The 17,779-nt window shown below is 46.1% G+C and overlaps 5 protein-coding genes across 6 annotated transcripts; 4 read left to right on the top strand and 1 right to left on the bottom strand.

The window, feature by feature from the left end:
- The first annotated feature begins 1,020 nt into the window (after nucleotides 1-1,020).
- On the top strand, nucleotides 1,021-2,863 carry sowahab (sosondowah ankyrin repeat domain family member Ab). Its single transcript, XM_028960652.1, has one exon. The coding sequence runs from the start codon at nucleotides 1,028-1,030 to the stop codon at nucleotides 2,174-2,176; it is 1,149 nt and encodes a 382-aa protein (XP_028816485.1). The 5' UTR covers nucleotides 1,021-1,027; the 3' UTR covers nucleotides 2,177-2,863.
- A 1,183-nt stretch (nucleotides 2,864-4,046) lies between these two features.
- uqcrq (ubiquinol-cytochrome c reductase, complex III subunit VII) lies at nucleotides 4,047-5,142 on the top strand. 2 transcript variants are annotated; one of them, XM_028960640.1, is made up of 3 exons: nucleotides 4,047-4,120; nucleotides 4,677-4,839; nucleotides 4,970-5,142. In XM_028960640.1, exons 2-3 carry the CDS (start codon nucleotides 4,686-4,688, stop codon nucleotides 5,053-5,055), a joined length of 240 nt encoding a protein of 79 aa, XP_028816473.1. In that variant the 5' UTR covers nucleotides 4,047-4,120; nucleotides 4,677-4,685; the 3' UTR covers nucleotides 5,056-5,142. The 2 variants fall into 2 exon arrangements, with proteins under 2 accessions (XP_028816473.1, XP_028816474.1); XM_028960641.1 differs by lacking the exon at nucleotides 4,047-4,120 and adding an exon at nucleotides 4,127-4,272.
- A 520-nt stretch (nucleotides 5,143-5,662) lies between these two features.
- fgf1a (fibroblast growth factor 1a) lies at nucleotides 5,663-17,757 on the bottom strand. Its single transcript, XM_028960907.1, has 5 exons — nucleotides 17,753-17,757; nucleotides 17,434-17,510; nucleotides 16,208-16,311; nucleotides 15,916-16,124; nucleotides 5,663-6,328 (listed from the first exon to the last, which is right to left on the bottom strand). The coding sequence occupies exons 1-4, from the start codon at nucleotides 17,755-17,757 to the stop codon at nucleotides 15,939-15,941; spliced, it is 372 nt and encodes a 123-aa protein (XP_028816740.1). The 3' UTR covers nucleotides 5,663-6,328; nucleotides 15,916-15,938.
- Nucleotides 5,756-12,191, top strand: hspa4b (heat shock protein 4b). Its single transcript, XM_028959983.1, is given in 18 exon segments — nucleotides 5,756-6,192; nucleotides 6,480-6,537; nucleotides 6,703-6,843; nucleotides 7,383-7,505; nucleotides 7,695-7,794; nucleotides 7,881-8,014; nucleotides 8,097-8,341; nucleotides 8,420-8,496; nucleotides 8,744-8,895; nucleotides 9,099-9,205; nucleotides 9,290-9,423; nucleotides 9,515-9,861; nucleotides 10,262-10,417; nucleotides 10,520-10,645; nucleotides 10,750-10,857; nucleotides 10,938-11,057; nucleotides 11,321-11,482; nucleotides 11,927-12,191. Coding segments are annotated over 18 exon segments (2,574 nt in total). The 5' UTR covers nucleotides 5,756-6,085; the 3' UTR covers nucleotides 12,104-12,191.
- gnpda1 (glucosamine-6-phosphate deaminase 1) lies at nucleotides 12,489-14,370 on the top strand. Its single transcript, XM_028959988.1, has 6 exons — nucleotides 12,489-12,721; nucleotides 12,815-12,916; nucleotides 12,991-13,173; nucleotides 13,564-13,748; nucleotides 13,833-14,007; nucleotides 14,098-14,370. Exons 1-6 carry the CDS (start codon nucleotides 12,598-12,600, stop codon nucleotides 14,133-14,135), a joined length of 807 nt encoding a protein of 268 aa, XP_028815821.1. The 5' UTR covers nucleotides 12,489-12,597; the 3' UTR covers nucleotides 14,136-14,370.
- Nucleotides 17,758-17,779: the final 22 nt, after the last annotated feature.

Raw genomic sequence — 17,779 nt, 5'->3', positions numbered from 1 at the left:
TCCGTTGTCGTAATCAGAGGGTTGCTGGTTCGAATCCCAGAACTGCTGAGGTACCACTGAGCAAATCACCTTCCCCACACACTGCTCCCCGGGCGCCTGTCATGGCTGCCCACTGCTCACCAAGGGTGATGGTTAAATACAGAGGACACTTTGTTTCCCAATGAGAATTGCTTCACTTACACTCACAGATGCCACACCCCCATACCATCATGGATGCTGTCTTTTGAGCTGATAACAATCTGGATGGTACTTTTCCTCTCTGTCCTGGAGGACAACGTCCATCGGTTCCAGAAACCATTTAAATGTGAACTCATAAGACCAAATAGTAGATTTTGCACTTGCAGATGTAGCGACGGGACTGTGTTAACCGACAATGATTTTCTGAAGAATTCCTGAGCCCACATGGCAATATCCGTTACAGAATGATGCCGTTTTATTGCCGTGATGCCTGAGGGATCGAAGCTTACGGGCAACCAATGTTGGTTTTCGGCCTTCCCTGCTTACGCACAGAGATTTCTCCAGATTCTCTGAATCTTTTGATAATATTATGGACTGTATATGATGAAATCCCTCGAGTCTTTGCAATTGTACGCTGAGAAGCGTTGATATTAGGCTACTGGACCATTTGCCCACGCAGATGTCAACAAAGTGTTGAACCTTTTGGTGGGGGCGCTCCTTTTACACCCAATCACGACAAACGCCTGTTCACCCGTGGATCGTTCAAATCAGCGCTCCCCAACTTTCCCTCCTCGTGCTGCCCCTGTCCCCGCTTTTTCTGGAACGTGTTGCAGGCGTCACGTTCAAAATGAGTGAAGATTTGCAAAGAAATTAAAACCAATAAAGTTGATTAGTTTCAACTTTAGACGCCTCGCCTTTGTTGTTGAAGGTAGAATGTAGGTTGAATGTAGGCTGAAAGGGGTTCGCGAACCATCGCATTCGGTCCCAGTGGGTTTCGCCACATTGTGTCGACGCGCCCCCGACTGCGCATGCGCAACGACAGGCGCGCCGCCGATCCGCGCGCCCGCGGATGCTCTCGGCCGGACTCGGACGCGCCGGAAGCGGCGGGTCGGACGAGGGGAGAGCCTCCGTCCACTCGCACCCACGTCCGCGCGTCCGGGCCATGTCCCTCAGCCAGGACGCGGTTCTCGCCTTCCTGCTGGAGCGCGGCGGCAGGGCGCGGAACTCCGACCTGGTCGCCAGGTTCAAGGAGAGCATCAACTGCCGAGATCCGGACGAGAAGAAGCGCAACCGGGAGCTGTTCAAGGCGCACGTGAACAGCGTCGCCGTGGTGCAAAAGGCCGACGACGACGTGAAGTTTGTCGTGGTGAAGAAGAAGTTCCAAGATGGGAAGATGTTCACCGCAGACGACAACAACAACAACAACAACAGCAGCAGCTTCAGCAGCAGAAGAAGGAGGAGGAGGAGGAGGAGCGGCAGCTGCTCGGAGAACGTGGGAACCCACCAGAGCCTGGCGGATGTCCACGCAGCCAGGCCCTCGGTGTGGAGGAGTGTGACGCCCGGGGAAGCTGCGGCCGTGTTCGCGTTGGTCGCCGTGAAGTCGCGGGAGGACCCGTCGCGGCGTCACCTGCAGGCAGCCAGGAGCTCGGGGGCCGGAGAGCCTCCGCCCGGGAGGGGGGAGGAGCACGAGTGGCTGGTGAAGTGCGCCGCGGGGCGCTGGGGTCAGGCGCTGGGCCTTCTGCGGCGCCACGCCCAGCTGGCGGGGAGGAGGGACTTCATCTCCGGCTACACCGCCCTGCACTGGGCTGCCAAAAGCGGCGACGGCGCCGTCATGAGGGAAATACTGCAGAGCGGCGCCGGGGTGGACGTCAACGCTCAGACCCACGCAGGCTACACGCCCCTACACCTCGCCGCCATCCACGGCCACGAGGCCGTCATCGCCCTGCTGGTGAGGGGCTGCGGGGCGGATTGCGACGTCCGGGACAACGGCGGCAAGAAAGCTCGCCACTACCTGCACGCCGGGGCCAGGCCTGAAGTGCGACGGATGCTCGGAGACCCAGCAGCCCGGGCGCATCTGGGGGGGGACGGTGGCCGACCAGCAGACCTCCAAAGAGGCTTTAACACGCTGAGTCGGCTGTTTCACCCGCACACAGGGCACAGGAAGAAGCCCCGGCCACGCCCCACCGCCTCCGCGACGCCCGGCTCTTCAGCTGACTGAGAGGACGAGATCTCTTACTAACTCTTACTTACTTACGTACTTACTAACATGGGTGTAAATCCACACGGTGCTGCCTTATCTGTGCAACAGGTTTTAACTACCTCCTTTTAACCATCACCATTGGTGAGCAGCGGGCAGCAGCGGCGGCTCGGGATTCGAACTGGCAACCTTCCTTACCCCATTGGCCACCCCTGCCCCTGTAATGTCTGTTCATGATGAAATATCTGCATACATGTAGAGAGGAGCTTTATCAGCGACAATTCCTCGGTGGAGTGATGTGCTCATCACTTCAAAAGCTTCATCCATTCATTATTAGAAAACCCCTTTCAGTGATATTAGTAGAACCGTCAATAGTTTTTTAAATAGTTAATTTATTATTCTTTTAGTAATTACTAAAATGTGTAGTTTTTTTTCTTTGGGAATCACTTTCCTAGCATTATCTAAAAAAAAACTCAGGCACTCACTCTGTATTCTAACTTCTAATGTCTCTGGATGTTGAAACTTGACTAAGGGAAAATGGTCAACATATTTTTTTAACATTTAGTCAAAATATTTAGAACAAGGTTTATAATCTTTTTTTAGCAAAGAATTTTTAAAATTGAATTTCATCATTTGATGAATTTAGTTTTGGTTAAGAATGTTCTTTTCTTGTGATAACAAGCAGCTGAAAGGCATGTTAGATGTATTGTAGCACCAATAATGGAAATATGAGGCATATTAAAGCACTTGTTTTGTAAAGATGTGTTTTCTTGGGATTCTTCAGAAGTCAGGGTGGCTTTGTTTTTGTTTGTTTGGCCTGACGGCATGTCCATTTCTGGGACAGTGACACCCTGGATGAGTTTCATCTAATAATGAATGAAGTCTCTGACGTGAAGGTTTTTTCAAACTTGTACTTAACAAAAAGTGGAGACCTGGCCTCCACAGTCACCGGACCTGAACCCAATCGAGATGGTTTGGGGTGAGCTGGACCGCAGAGTGAAGGCAAAGGGGCCAACAAGTGCTAAACACCTCTGGGAACTCCTTCAAGACTGTTGGAGAACCATTTCAGGTGACGACCTCTTGAAGCTCATCGAGAGAATGCCAAGAGTGTGCAAAGCAGTAATCAGAACAAAGAAACTAGAATATAAAACATGTTTTCGGTTATTTCACCTTTTTTTGTTAAGTACATAACTCCACATGTGTTCATTCATAGTTTTGATGCCTTCAGTGAGAATCTACCAACGTAAATGGTCATAAAAATAAAGAAAACACATTGAATGAGAAATTTTTGGCCTGTACTGTACATTTTTGTGCAATTCTAGTTTGCAATAATATTATTGCACAAGTTATTTCTCAACAACTAGAATTATTGAGCATCATTGCAGGTATTAATTCATATTCCTAATAGTAAGAATATCTCAAAAATCCTCAGAACTACAGAACTAAGCCAGTGGTAAATTTTGAGACCAAAAACCAATTGTTTGTGTTGTAAACAAAAGTATTGGGTCAAAAGTCTTTATTTCACTCCTTGTGTAAAGAAAATACTACCCTAGCAGTCCAGGTCAACGGTAACAATATATTTTATATTGTTTAAATGAAACCCAATACACAAGTGGCAAAAAATCAGACATGAAGATTAAATTCATGTAATCTGTCATGCAACCTTATTCTCTATGTAACCATATCTGTTTAAACAATGCATGAATTTCTCCATCTTTTATGAAACGTTTAATGTGTTTTTTTTTTTCAATTGACCTACTGAAATGTGTCTATTTTTAAGAGCCAAAAAAATCCCATGATTGTTTCATCTATGATTTCCCGCTGCCCGCGTTGCGCCTTTTCTTGAGTTATTTCTGCACGTCTTTGTTTGGCGCCGCGCTCCCTCTCGGCCGCCGTAGTCTCTCTCCTTCTCGGCTTCCGGCGAAAAAGTCGAGACGAAATTCCGGCTCGGCGAGCAGCGTTAAGGTCAGCGGCTAGTGCCTGCGTGAAATCGCGACGAGACTCTTCTTTTTCAGGAGGCCGACGTTCGTCTGTCCGTCTGTTTAGTCTCAGTAGGCGCAGTGAAGGTCTTGCCGGCTGTTTCCTGTCTCGTTAACGTCGGTATTTTACGTGTGAAGGTCAGACAAGGTCTTCTTTTTAGCTAAACTGGCTTAGCATCGAGCTCGTCCGGCTGGGATGATGTAGGGCGCTAACTGGCTAAAGCCAAATGTGTGTTTTATATTGCCCGTGTGTTTTAGTTATTATTATAGCTATTGTTTTTCTGTTTCTATAGCTGTTATTTTCATGTCTTTGCCTGCACTGTCTGGGTATGTTTAAAGAAAACGCGCTTAGAGATCTGACTTGCTGTCATATTTGCATGTTTTAGAAATAGAAATAGTGAAATGGTTTGAATATGTAGGATTTACCTACAGAAATTTTATTGATATGACTTTAATAGTAATAGTTATTATGACACGATTAAACTTATTATTAAAACATATATATTTTAATTTAGGAATTCGTTTCCCGTTTTGCCTTACAGGCTATCACGATGGGTATGCACTTCGGAAACCTCGCCAAGATCCGGCACGTCGTCACCTACAGCATCTCCCCTTTTGAGCAGAGGGCCTTTCCCAACTACTTTGCAAAGGGCATCCCCAATGTTTGGAGACGGTTCCGAAGTTCAGTTTTCAAGATTGCACCTCGTAAGCAATGCTTCACTGTGATATTTTGGTTTGATAAAAGAGTATTTTAACAAGTGAAATTTGTCTTTTTGGCTAATTTGTGCAAACTGGTTTCATTTATTTATTTATTTATTTACTTTTTGTGTTTCAGCAATGATCCTGATGTACCTCACATACACATGGGGCAACAGTGTCCACGAACAAAGCAAGAAGAAGGGTGCCGTGGCACACGAGTGAATTATGTTTATGTATTCGTTGTCTGTGTAATGTGCCACCCTCTTTCTGTACTTAATAAACAAGACATTTATGTGAAAACCTGAAAAATGTATTGAGTGTCCCAATACATGTGCACAACCGATTACGCTCTTGACTGCCTCTTAGTGTTGAAATATCTTAACCACGCTGAGCATTAAGATAATAAACAATACCGCTAAATTGTACTGAGTAACAATAAAGATGACCGTTTTGTCAGATCCATCTAATAAGCTTCAGCACTGTGTGCCTCCTGTAATTGTTTGTCATGTTCGGAAAATAAGGAACAATAGGAGTCCTCAATCTTACATCTGGACAATGACAAAGTAAAAAAAGAAAAAACTACCCACTATCCACATATATTAAACATCTGTATTTTTTGGTTTGATCACAAATTGAATTAAACAAATTCAAGTTTCTCAATTTGATAAATGTAGCATTGGTTTAAAACATTTTGATGGTAATATACATTTTGCACTGTTGAAAAATTACTCTAAGCTTAGACTACGTAGATAAAGCAGATAAAATATTTTAATACGACGAAATCATATTTATTGGGGAAATAATGCTCAGTGCTTGGTGTGTTGGCTCATTTTAAATCCGGCTATAATGGAAGGGCTTTTATTATGAAGCGAAAGGTGCCGGAAGATGTTGACGTTGCCAGATAAGCCGATTCTACGCCTGGTACAACAATCTTGTCTTTTATTCACATAGGATTTCGCGATTATGGCAGTTGTTAATGAACTTCAGTTTTTGATGATGTTAGACACCAGCGGAAAGAAAAACATGTCTGATAAAATGCTTTGAACAAATATATTTTCTGTCGCATTGCCGGCACGAGGTTGCTCGTTTCGCGCTACAGAATCTGGCAACCAAGCAGGGTCAAGACAGACGGGGTGTTTTAATGAATCCAGGCGTTCGGCGTTTCATTCGGCGTTTCGACTCCAGTATTTGACCGGCTCACGCGAACCAGTGCGGGTTTTGCGCCTCGTAGCTCTACTGCCGCCGCCGCAGGATGTCCGTGGTGGGGTTCGACGTGGGCTTCCAGAGCTGCTACGTCGCCGTAGCCCGTGCCGGGGGCATCGAAACCGCGGCCAACGAGTACAGCGACCGGTGCACGCCGTGAGTACAATGGGAAACGTTCCATTCGAGCCGAGCAGTCCACAACTGGCGATGTTGGTCTTCAGTGGTGCCACGGACGTTGCCGGACTGTGATGCCAGTTGGTGTGAAAGCCGGGCTTCGTAGGGTGCATGATATCTGCAGGGATTTGGGTGGATGAGAGGTGGTGGGAGGAAGGAACGAAAGAATGAATCGGTTAATGTTCACCATTTGATGGATGGATTAAAGGCAACGGGTTGGTGCGTTGACGGGTCGACTGATTAGTCACAATAATGACATTTGGTTTCAGGTCATGCGTTTCCTTTGGCCCACGAAATCGCTCCATTGGGGCGGCTGCAAAAAGCCAGGTAAGACGTATGGAATACGTTTTCATAGTTTTAACCCAGTTTTTGGCAGATGAGGGATGTCATGATTAATACGCCAAATGCGGAGCTCCCATTGGAATGATGTCATACTCCTGACACGCTGGTACTCCTGGTGTTAACAGTGTGTAATGTTCACCACGGTAACAGATGGTGACCAACTGCAAGAACACTGTGCAGGGATTCAAGCGCTTCCACGGTCGGGCGTTCTCTGACCCGTTCGTCCAGGGCGTGCGGTCCAGCCTCGTCTACGACCTTTCGCAGATGCCTACTGGGACGACTGGCATTAAGGTAACAAACCGGCTGTATGAGGCACCTCCCCGGGTCCGACTGTCCACTCACATCAGTCAATCCCACCAGAGGTTCCGAGAGTCTCGGCACAGATTTTGGCTCATCTCTCAGATTACACATTTTGCCTACAGCTAAAGATTCTTTAAGATTCTGTCTTTAAACAGCCATTAACATTAATCTTACAACTGACCGTGCTAACAAGGCTGAGCTTTTCAGCCAGCCAATAAGCCTCCAGTGGCTTCTCATGGTCGTTGATGCTCACCTCCCATCGATCTCAGAAGTTAGTCTGCTGAATGATGTTCTGTGTTGTCCAGTGGTCTGTGCACTCTTCTGTCAAGCAGAGTCTGAGTAAAACCGGCCTGTACACAAAGCCTATCCCAGCTAGAAAAAAGCCTTCACTGATACCCACCCACGGGCCAAAGTAGATAGCAACAGTTCATGTATGTGGATTACGGGAGGAAACTGGAGCTGCCAGACGGATCCCGTGTGAACGCTTACACAGCGGGACGAACGCATCCGTTTTCTCGTTGTCATCGTAGGTGATGTACTTGGAAGAGGAGAAGGTTTTCAGCATTGAGCAAATTACAGCCATGTTGCTGACCAAGCTGAAAGAGACGGCGGAAGGGTCCCTGAAAAAGCCTGTTGTGGACTGCGTCATATCGGTGAGTTCTGCTGATCGTCATTGTGCGGTCACTGCAAGTGTATACACGTGTAATTACAGGGCGTTTCACTACTCAGTTTTTTTGTTCATATTGGGGTTTTATCGGTTTGGTTTAAAAAAAAAAAAAAAAAAAAAAAACATCCTATTACCATCTATTTTCGCCTTCTATGTGGTTTATTCATTCTTACAGGTCCCCTGCTACTATACTGATGCAGAGAGGAGGTCAGTGATGGACGCTGCGCAGATCGCTGGCCTCAACTGCTTGCGGCTTATGAATGAAACGACTGCTGGTGGGTGGAGCTTTGACCTCTACATCCGCATGTCGATAATTTGCTTGCGGTTTTGGCCGCATTAAACGTGCATGTACATGTTGCAGTGGCACTGGCCTACGGGATTTATAAGCAGGACCTCCCGGCGCCCGAGGAGAAGCCCAGAACAGTGGTGTTTATTGACCTGGGCCATTCTGGGTACCAGGTGTCAGTTTGTGCCTTTAACAAAGGGAAGCTCAAGGTATGCACTGAGTGGGAAGGTCAAATAAATGCTCGTGCTGTGTCGTTATGAATATGCAGATTGAAAGGAATTGTTGCTCCAGGTTCTTGCCACAGCCTTCGACCCGCATTTGGGAGGTAAAGATTTCGACGAGCTGCTGGTGCAGCACTTCTGCGACGTGTTCGGGAAAAAGTACAAGCTGGACGTGAGGTCGAAGCCCCGCGCTCTGGTCCGCCTCTACCAGGAGTGCGAGAAGCTGAAGAAGCTGATGAGCGCCAACTCCTCCGACCTGCCGCTCAACATCGAGTGCTTCATGAATGACATTGACGTCTCTGGGCAGCTCAACAGGCGAGTGGCGGTTTGAGTGTTCCTGGGTGTGGCGGCGGGAGGCGATGAGGTTCTGACTTGTCACAAACGCTGTTTCAGAGGCCAGTTTGAGGAGATGTGTGCCGACGTTCTATCCAGGGTGGAGGCTCCTCTACGCCGTCTAATGGAACAAGCAAGTAGGTGGTGGAAATTGTCTTCAGGGCTTTTTCTTTTTGTCTTTTTCTTTGCATTGTGTGGGATTAGATATTCCAGAACATTTCATATCCATATAGATTAAATTCCTTAATTTGTCATTTAGGTGTAGAAGTTAAATTAAATGAAATGGCATTCCACATACAAACCTGTACAAAGGTGAACATATTGATCAAAGTCGTGCAAGTAGGCAGGGTCACTATCTGAAAAGTGTTTTTTATGTTCTCAAAGACTTAAAGAGCGAGGACGTATATGCTGTGGAGATCGTGGGCGGGGCCTCCAGGATCCCCTCGGTCAAACAGCGGATAAGCAGCTTCTTCGGGAAGGAGCTGAGCACGACCCTCAATGCTGACGAGGCGGTGGCCAGAGGATGTGCCCTGCAGGTCACATAGCTGCACTTTTTATTTCCTAAATGGGGCCTTGTTTTTATGCGTAAGAGGTCTATGCAGCACGCAGCACATTTAAAAGTTTGTACTTGGTTGGGATTGTTTTTGTGTGTAGAAACTGATCTTATGACCGTCATGTTTATTCCTGTCCTGACATCACATGTTTCGTTGTGTTTTTTTTTTTTTTTTTGTGCTTCCAGTGTGCCATCTGGTCTCCTGCTTTTAAAGTGCGCGAGTTTTCCATTACGGATGTGGTGCCGTACTCCATTTCACTGAAATGGAGCTCTGCTGCTGAAGAAGGAGTGAGGTATGGGCTGCGAATATTTCATAGGATCTTTCCAGCCCTAAACACTCGTGTGCTGGTGCATCATGTGCCGTTTCATTTTTCCAGCGACTGTGAGGTGTTCCCCAAGAACCATGCTGTTCCTTTCTCCAAAGTGCTGACTTTCTACCGGAAGGAGCCTTTCTCCCTCGAAGCATACTACAACTGTCCTGATGAACTGCCTTATCCAGATCCTACAATAGGCAAGGACGTGAGCTTCTTTACTTATCCTGTAGTTTTTGACTAATTTTCATTTTTAATTACACTTGATTGTTTTTTTTTTATATCTCATAGGTCAGTATGTGATCCAGAATGTGGTTCCTCAGGCCTCCGGCGAGAGCTCCAAGGTAAAGGTAAAAGTGCGAATGAACATCCATGGCATCTTCAGCGTGTCCAGTGCGTCATTGGTGGAGGTGCAAAAGCTGGAAGAGAGTGAGGAGCTGATGGAAACCGAGCAGACGGCGGAGAAGGGCGGAGAGGTCCGACACACATCAAACATCCTTCATTTCAGATGATCAGAAGAGCTCTGATTCTATCAATTTATTCATTTCTGTTCTCTGACATGCAGACAGAGGCCGAAGAACAGAAGGTCGAAGGAGACAGGAGACGGGGAAAAAAGATCAGAGGCCGAGGAAATGGAGGTAATCAGAATAGATTTAGGCTCAATAATCTGAATACAGTGAGTTTTTCAGGTGTAAGTGGACAAAGATAGCCCTGTCAGAACGAAACAATCATGGTCATCGTAAGGAATTGGTTCTGGTCCTCCTCCTCGACTGAAATAAAAATGACTTTTTGCACCATTATCTTAGCTGTACTATACTGGAACCCGGGTCTGTTGGGGGTGCCTGTTGTCTTAAAACAAAAAATAAAAGAAAGGACTACGCTTTCATGCATTACTGATGAAGCAGTGTAGGTTAGAAGATTGGATTGGTATTAGACCTGAACCATTTCATTGCCATTTTAAACAGTGGTGACAGTTGCTGCAAGGCAGATCTTTTGTCTCAGACAGTTTTGATATATAATTTTTTATTCTCTGGCCAGACTTCAGCAGAAGAGGGTAAGCAGGAGAAGAAGACTGACCAGCCACCACAGGCCAAGAAGCCTAAAGTCAAAACGAAAATACTGGAGCTTCCCATTGAGAACAGCCCCCAGTGGCAGTTGGCTAATGACATGTTGAATCTGTTTGTTGAGAATGAGGTACAGTCCTTTTTTTTTTTTTTTAATTACACTTTTCACAAACTCATTTTCAAACTAGTTTTGTGTGTACAGATCTGTGGTAACCACACCATGTTCCAACAGGGCAAGATGATCATGCAGGACAAGCTGGAAAAGGAGCGAAACGATGCTAAGAATTATGTCGAGGAGTATGTGTATGACATGAGGGACAAACTGCACGGCATTTATGAAAAGTTTGTTGATGAAAACGTGAGTATGTTAATGATTTAACAGCTCAAGGTTCGACCTTTTTGTATGTGTTGAGCGTGAAGTAATCATCGTATTAATTGAAAGATGTCGTAAAATAAACGCAGGATAGAGATGCCTTCTCTGTAAAGCTGGAGAACACAGAAAACTGGTTGTACGAGGAAGGCGAGGACCAACCGAAACAAGTGTACATAGAGAAGCTGGATGATCTGAAGGTATATTTGCTATATTTGAAATGGTCCGCATGCTTTGTTAACACGGGGGGCACGGGCATGAATCTGTGGATGCTTTGCAGAAATTGGGGCGGCCCATCCAGAACCGGTACACTGAATCGGAGCTGCGACCGAAGGCCTTTGACGAGCTGGGGAAGCAGATCCAGCAGTACATGAAGATAGTGGAGGCCTACAAAACAAAGGTAGCGCACTTTGTAGATCTAATCCAAGACTAAATTCGGTGGTAAGTGCTGGGGGAAAGTTAACACACTCAACTAGTCACCAACTAGTCAGAGAAGTGATTGTCATTTTGAAACACTGCAGCACAGCACACGGTGACACAACGGAATGTGTCCTCTGCATTTAACCATCACCCTTAGTGAGCAGTGGGCAGCCATGAAAGACGCCCACTTCCTTACCTGCTAGGCTATATTGAAATAAGATGTTTTTTTTTTTTTTTTCCCAGGAGGAGCAGTATGAGCATTTGGAGGAAGCCGAGGTTGACAAGGTTGACAAGATGGTGAACGAGGTCATGATCTGGATGAACAGCAAAATGAACCAGCAGAGTAAACAGTCCCTCGCTGAGGAGCCTGCCGTGAAAGTGACAGAAATACAGTCCAAAACAAAGGTGACCGGTGGCGACATTATAGAAACATACACCAAAAATTACCCAGAGCATTACATTTACAACAGTGATTACCAGACGCCCTTATCCAGAGCGACTTACAATCAGTAGTTACAGGGACAGTCCCCCCCTGGAGACACTCAGGGTTAAGTGTCTTGCTCAGGAACACAATGGTTGTAAGTGGGTCTTGAACGTGGGTCTTCTGGTTCATAGCAGAGTGTCTTACCCACGAGACTAGAGCGATTTAAATCAAATGCAACCCTTGTAAACCGTGGTTTGTCATTGTGAGACAACGAAATGTGTCCCCTGCATTTAACCCATCGCCCTTAGTGGGCAGTGGGCAGCCATGAAAGGTGCTCGGGGAGCAGCGTGTGGGGACTTGCTCAAGTAGTACAGTAGTAGAACACGAGTGGTTGTTGCAGTAACTCGCATGGATTTACTCCACAGGAGCTTTTCAACACCTGCAACCCCGTCGTGACCAAACCCAAGCCAAAGGTGGAGGTGCCGAAGGAGGACGCGTCCCCGGAGCAGAACGGACCGGTCAACGGGCAGGAGGGCTCCGGGCAGCCGGCCGCGGAGGGCCCGGACGCGGCAGGCCCCAAGCCAGACATGGACCTCGACTGAGGGCCACCGATCCTCCAACGTTAATGCAACACTAGAGCGGTGCTGCGGTTCAATGGTGCTGATTCCTGTCCCCGTGGTGGCCTGCAGATGTGCATGTTTTTTTTTTTCTGTCTTTTTTTTTTTTTTTTTAATGAATTAAAATCACACCGCAGCATTCCGCCTTCTTTTATTTCCTGCTACGTGTTCACGTTTCTTTTGTTAAACTTTTGGGTTGTAATAAAACATCGCGCATTTTCGAAGAGAAACGCGCTCTCGTTCCGTGCTTCTTGTTGCGCGTGTTCGCGTTCCAGGTCGGGTCACGTGACGCTTCCACGTAGTCACGTGCAGGGCGTGCAATTTCATTTCTCTTTTTTCCAATCGATCACTTTATAATAATAATAAAAAAAAAAAAAGTCCGGCCCACGCGCGCTACTGCAATCCCGTGAATCACTGCGCGTTTTATGGCGGGTTAAAGTCGAGTCCGGCTGGTCCGAGTCAGAGAGCGGAACCCCACGATGAAGCTCATCGTCCTCCAGGACTACGACGAAGCCAGCGAGTGGGCGGCCAAGTTCATCCGGAGGAGAATAATCCAGTTCAACCCCGGGCCGGAGCGGCTCTTCACTCTGGGGCTCCCCACAGGCGAGTAGGGGCTCTGCGGGGGGGGGAGACAATGGTCGATCATCATGTGCTTCCTCCATAAATCACGTGCTTCCCTCATAACGTGTTTCTAAGGGGGTACACCTCTGGGGTGCTACAAGAAACTCATAGAGTACTACAAGAGCGGGGAGCTGTCCTTTAAATACGTCAAGACCTTCAACATGGACGAGTACGTCGGTAGGTGTGGACGCCTCGTGCTTGTCGCGGGCGTGCCAAGTGCTTCATGTCTCTGTCTCTGCAACGCCGCGCAGGGATCCCCAGGAACCACCCGGAGAGCTACCACTCCTTCATGTGGACCAACTTCTTCAGGCACGTCGACATAAGGGCGGAGAACGCCCACATCCTGGACGGCAATGCCCCCGACCTTCAGGCCGAGTGCCAGGCCTTCGAGGACAAGATAAGGGCGGCTGGAGGAATCGAACTGTTTGTGGGAGGTGGGATTCGACCCATCCACGGGTCTCCATTCAAATGTTTAGGGCCATTTATGAATTCCCTTGTTTTTGATAGGAAGCAAACGTTTGGTGCCTTAAAAAGAGGTCAAATAGGTCAACGGTCCAGGCCAGATATTGAAGACGGACTATCTTCATACACGTAGAGGGGAACTTTATCAGCGTCAAGTTCATTAACCCAACTCTGGCACTTTAAAAGTTCTCTTATTATTAGAAAAAAAATTCACAATAGCAGATTGTCTGTTGCATAATTCTTACATTTATGGCATTTTTCACGTAAGAATGAGGAAGTTTCTAAATGAGTCGTAAGATTTTGAATGTTACTGCACGTATATAAATATGTGTGAATTATTGAATGTTAAAGACCTTTGTCAGGTATTGGACCGGACGGACACATCGCTTTCAATGAGCCCGGCTCCAGTCTTGTGTCGAGGACCAGAGTGAAGACGTTGGCCATGGACACGATACTGGCCAATGCCCGGTTCTTTGACGGTGACCTGTCAAAGGTGCCCACGATGGCTCTTACCGTGGGTGTGGGAACAGTCATGGACGCCCGGGAGGTCAGGCTTTAAATTTGCCTACGCCGTGCCGGTGATAATCTGATTTATTTTTATTTTTGACACTTTGTTTGACCTTGTCCACAGGTCTTGGTCCTCATCACTGGAGCCCACAAGGCATTTGCGCTGTACAAGGCGATAGAGGAGGGCGTGAACCACATGTGGACAGTGTCGGCCTTTCAGCAGCATCCCCAGGCCGTCTTCGTGTGCGACGACGACGCCACCCTCGAGTTGCGCGTGAAAACCGTGAAGTATTTTAAAGGTGAACCCGAGCGGTCGGACCGACTGAAGAGCCAATTCCCCTTTTTCCACCGTAACACGGATTGATTTCGGGAATGGTTGTGTTTTGCAGGTCTGATGCAGGTCCACAATAAATTGGTGGAGCCCTAGGAGGCTGTCCTGGACGCAGGACACAACAGGCGTATGCTTCATGTTTTTACGACGCCACGTCACCTTTGCACTTTAAAAAGGGAAGAAGCAATAATGCTTATTAAAGTATCCTTGAAAAAAAAAAAAAAATCAGTTTTCGCTGTCCGGGCGAGTATTTTCAACGCCAATGAAAACGGCGGTTTCAAAAAGGAAAAAGAAATCCCAGCCTGCGCATGTGGGAGGAAGTAATAAAAAAATTAAACCACTACTTTGAAAGCATCTCAAAGACCGTTTTTTTTTAACCATTCATATGACATGATGGCGGATTTGCACTTCTGGACAATTTAGTGTTGTTTTTGTCAAAGAATTTTATGATGAAATATGCTTGTCAAAGAACCGTGATGGACGTGATGAGGTTGAGACCAGACAGAAAATTCTGGTCATGTGAAGACAGCTGTAACATTTACATTCACTTTGATGAAGTGATCAGTTCTGGTTCATTAGGACCCCCAACTATGAATACAACCTATTTATTGTAGTGTTGTAGTTTCTAGTCAGACAATAAGAAGGTTACATCTTAATCTAATTGGTGGTAGTAGCCTAGTGGTTAAGACGCTCGCCTATGAAGCAGAAGACCCGGGTTCGAATCCCACTTACTACCATTGTGTCCCTGAGCAAGACACTTAACCCTAAGTTGCTCCAAGGGGGGACTGTCCCTGTAACTACTGATTGTAAGTCGCTCTGGATAAGGGCGTCTGATAAATGCTGTAAATGTAAATCTACTTATTCTCTAAAGAGGAAGGTCTTGAGCTGCCGTTTGAAGGTGCTCAGTGACTGAGCTGTTCTGACCTCGAAGGGAAGTTCATTCCACCACCGAGGGGCCAAGACGGAGAAGAGTCTAGATGAGTGTCTTCCTTTTACCTTCAGAGATGGAGGGACCAGGCGAGCAGTACTGGAGGCTCGGAGTATACGAGGTGCAGTGCGAGGTGTAATAAGGGCTGTGAGGTAGGATGGTGCTACTCCATGTCTGGCTTTGTAGGCCAGCATCAGTATCAGAATAGCAGTGGAAGGATAATCCATGTGAGGAAATGACCTCCCCAAGTGATCTCGTGTAGAGGGAGAAAAGGAGATGTGCAATGTAATATTGAAATGTATAATGTAATGTTGTTGGCCGGGAGAAAACGACAAAGCGATATTTGTGCGTAATTTCTTTACAACAAAATGGAAAAGAAAACAGAATATGTGGTCGAAATACGTGGAACGTATCATAGCGTCTTCTGTGTCTGGAATGGATGTAGAGTATTCTTGAGTCTAAACAACTATACTGAACATCTGGTCCCCAGCGGAAAGAAAATATATGAACTGGGCTTAAGAAAAATGTCACGTTTGGTTTGTATGAGTCAAACACTCCCGTTTCAACCCCAGTCTTGACTTAATCAGGTCCACAACAGATAGCTGAGTTGCAGGTTTAAGCAGAAGTAAATGTTTTGTAATTGCTACCTGTAAACATGTAATAATTTTGAAAAAATCAATTCATTAGAATAAAAAATCATTAGCTTCAGCTCACAGCAAATATATTTTTAATTAAGGCATGATCTTATTGTATCGAACAATGCATGTCACCCTATTTAAAACAACACTGAATTTATTTAAAGGGAAATAAAGGTCACACATGTGGTTGTTGTGTGAATCAGCAGGAAATGTTTTTAGTTTTATAATAGTTAGATAGTTTCATATTGTCATATTTCAGAAGTGACTGTCAATTATGTACTTAAACATGCACAACTTAGCCAAAGGTCACCTGATGTCACGTTTAAGTCTTCTTTAGTGATCAGCAACTTCACGTGGTAGAAAGAAGATGCCCTTTTGCCCAATGTGGGTCTTGGTGCCATCCTTCGGCCTCCCGTTCTTCTTCAATCCCACGTACCACTTGTACTTCTGCGACATGTACGTGTTGTAATGGTTCTCTTCAAGCTTCTCCAGGAAGTAGCATTCGTCCAATACAGCAGGCTGAGGGTGAAGAGGTGAGTAGGGCTGTAATTCCCTGGCACGCCTGGAAAACCTTCTGTACCTATGGCACTGGGGCTACTTACTGAGCCGTACAGCTTGCCGGCCGCGTCCATGCAGAGGTACAGGCCCGACTGAATCCCTTCGATGACCACGAGTCCAGTACGCACCGCTTTTATTCTCAGCACACCTGCAGCAGACGCACATATCATGTCATCACCTCACACTGGGGCTTTGCTTTTTAGAAACGTTCCCATGGCCTTCCATAACCTGCAATTAGTTGAGCTCGTAATTATTTATTGTTGATCAGGCATGCTATAGTAATTGTAAAGGAGAAGAAAATAACACCATGAAGATGCACTTAACCAAGTTTGGAAAAAATTTAATATAAAAAAATAAAACCACGCCCCTTTTCTCAAAGGACAACTATGGGCTGAAGAGTTGATGCTCTGTCTTCATTCGACGGGAACAGCCATTAATTTCGAACTGGCCGAGACAGAATTCAAGTCGACACCAGAGGATCTACAGTACAGGCCAAAGTTTGGACACACCTTCTCATTCAACGTGTTTTCTTTATTTTCATGACCATTTAAGTTGGTAGATTCTCACTGAAGGCATCAAAACTATGAATGAACACATGTGGAGTTATGTACTTCACAAAAAAAAAGGTGAAATAACTGAAAACATGTTTTATATTCTAGTTTCTTTGCTCTGATTACTGCTTTGCACTCTCTTTGCATTCTCTCGATGAGCTTCAAGAGGTCATCACCTGAAATGGTTTTCCAACAGTCTTGAAGGAGTTCCCAGAGGTGTTTAGCACTTGTTGGCCCCTTTGCCTTCACTCTGCGGTCCAGCTCACCCCAAACCATCTCGATTGGGTTCAGGTCCGGTGACTGTGGAGACCAGGTCTCCACTTTTTGTTAAGTACATAACTCCACATGTGTTCACTCATAGTTTTGATGCCTTCAGTGAGAATCGTAAATGGTCATGAAAATGAAGAAAACACATTGAATGAGAAGGTGCGTTCAAATGTTTGGCCTGTACTGTAAATGACAGTCAACCTGGTCTGAAATGGAATTTTAGCCAAAGTTAGCCAAATACCACGTGGCTTCATGTAATGATTTAAATAAGGACACAGAGTTGTTCTGGCATCCAGGGAAGAAGGCAAGGCTAGCTAGCAAACAGCTCTCCAATGTAATTACAGGTGCATAATAACTAGTGATAAAATCGCTAATGCTACCCGGCGTTTGTTGAGATAATCTACGAAGGGGCGTGGTCAGACATCACCGGCCACGAACTGAGAGGTCGTTACTGTGCGGATCGCCGTCACCCCTCGTGCCGCCCACGACCCCGTCCGGCAGGATCTGCAGGTGGGGGCTCGGCCTTACCCTTTGATCAACAACATTTGTTATATATATATAATATTGTTTTTATGCGATATATATATATATATATATATATATATATATATATATCTCTCTCTCTCTCTCTCTCTCTCTCTCTCTCTCTCTCTCTCTCTCTCGCATAAAAACAATATTTCTCCAGAGGCATTAACAGACCCTTAGAAAAGAATCAGGTCTAAAGTTCCCCACTGATTCAGACAACACTGGTCTCAGCATGATAGATCTTACACCATGACACGTGGGACAGGTGAAAAC

The sequence above is a fragment of the Denticeps clupeoides genome, chromosome 18 (assembly GCF_900700375.1).
Source record: "Denticeps clupeoides chromosome 18, fDenClu1.1, whole genome shotgun sequence".
Lineage (NCBI taxonomy): Eukaryota > Metazoa > Chordata > Actinopteri > Clupeiformes > Denticipitidae > Denticeps > Denticeps clupeoides.
The sequence above is the reverse complement of the archived record's forward strand: the minus strand, read 5'-3'. Positions and strand labels throughout refer to the sequence as shown.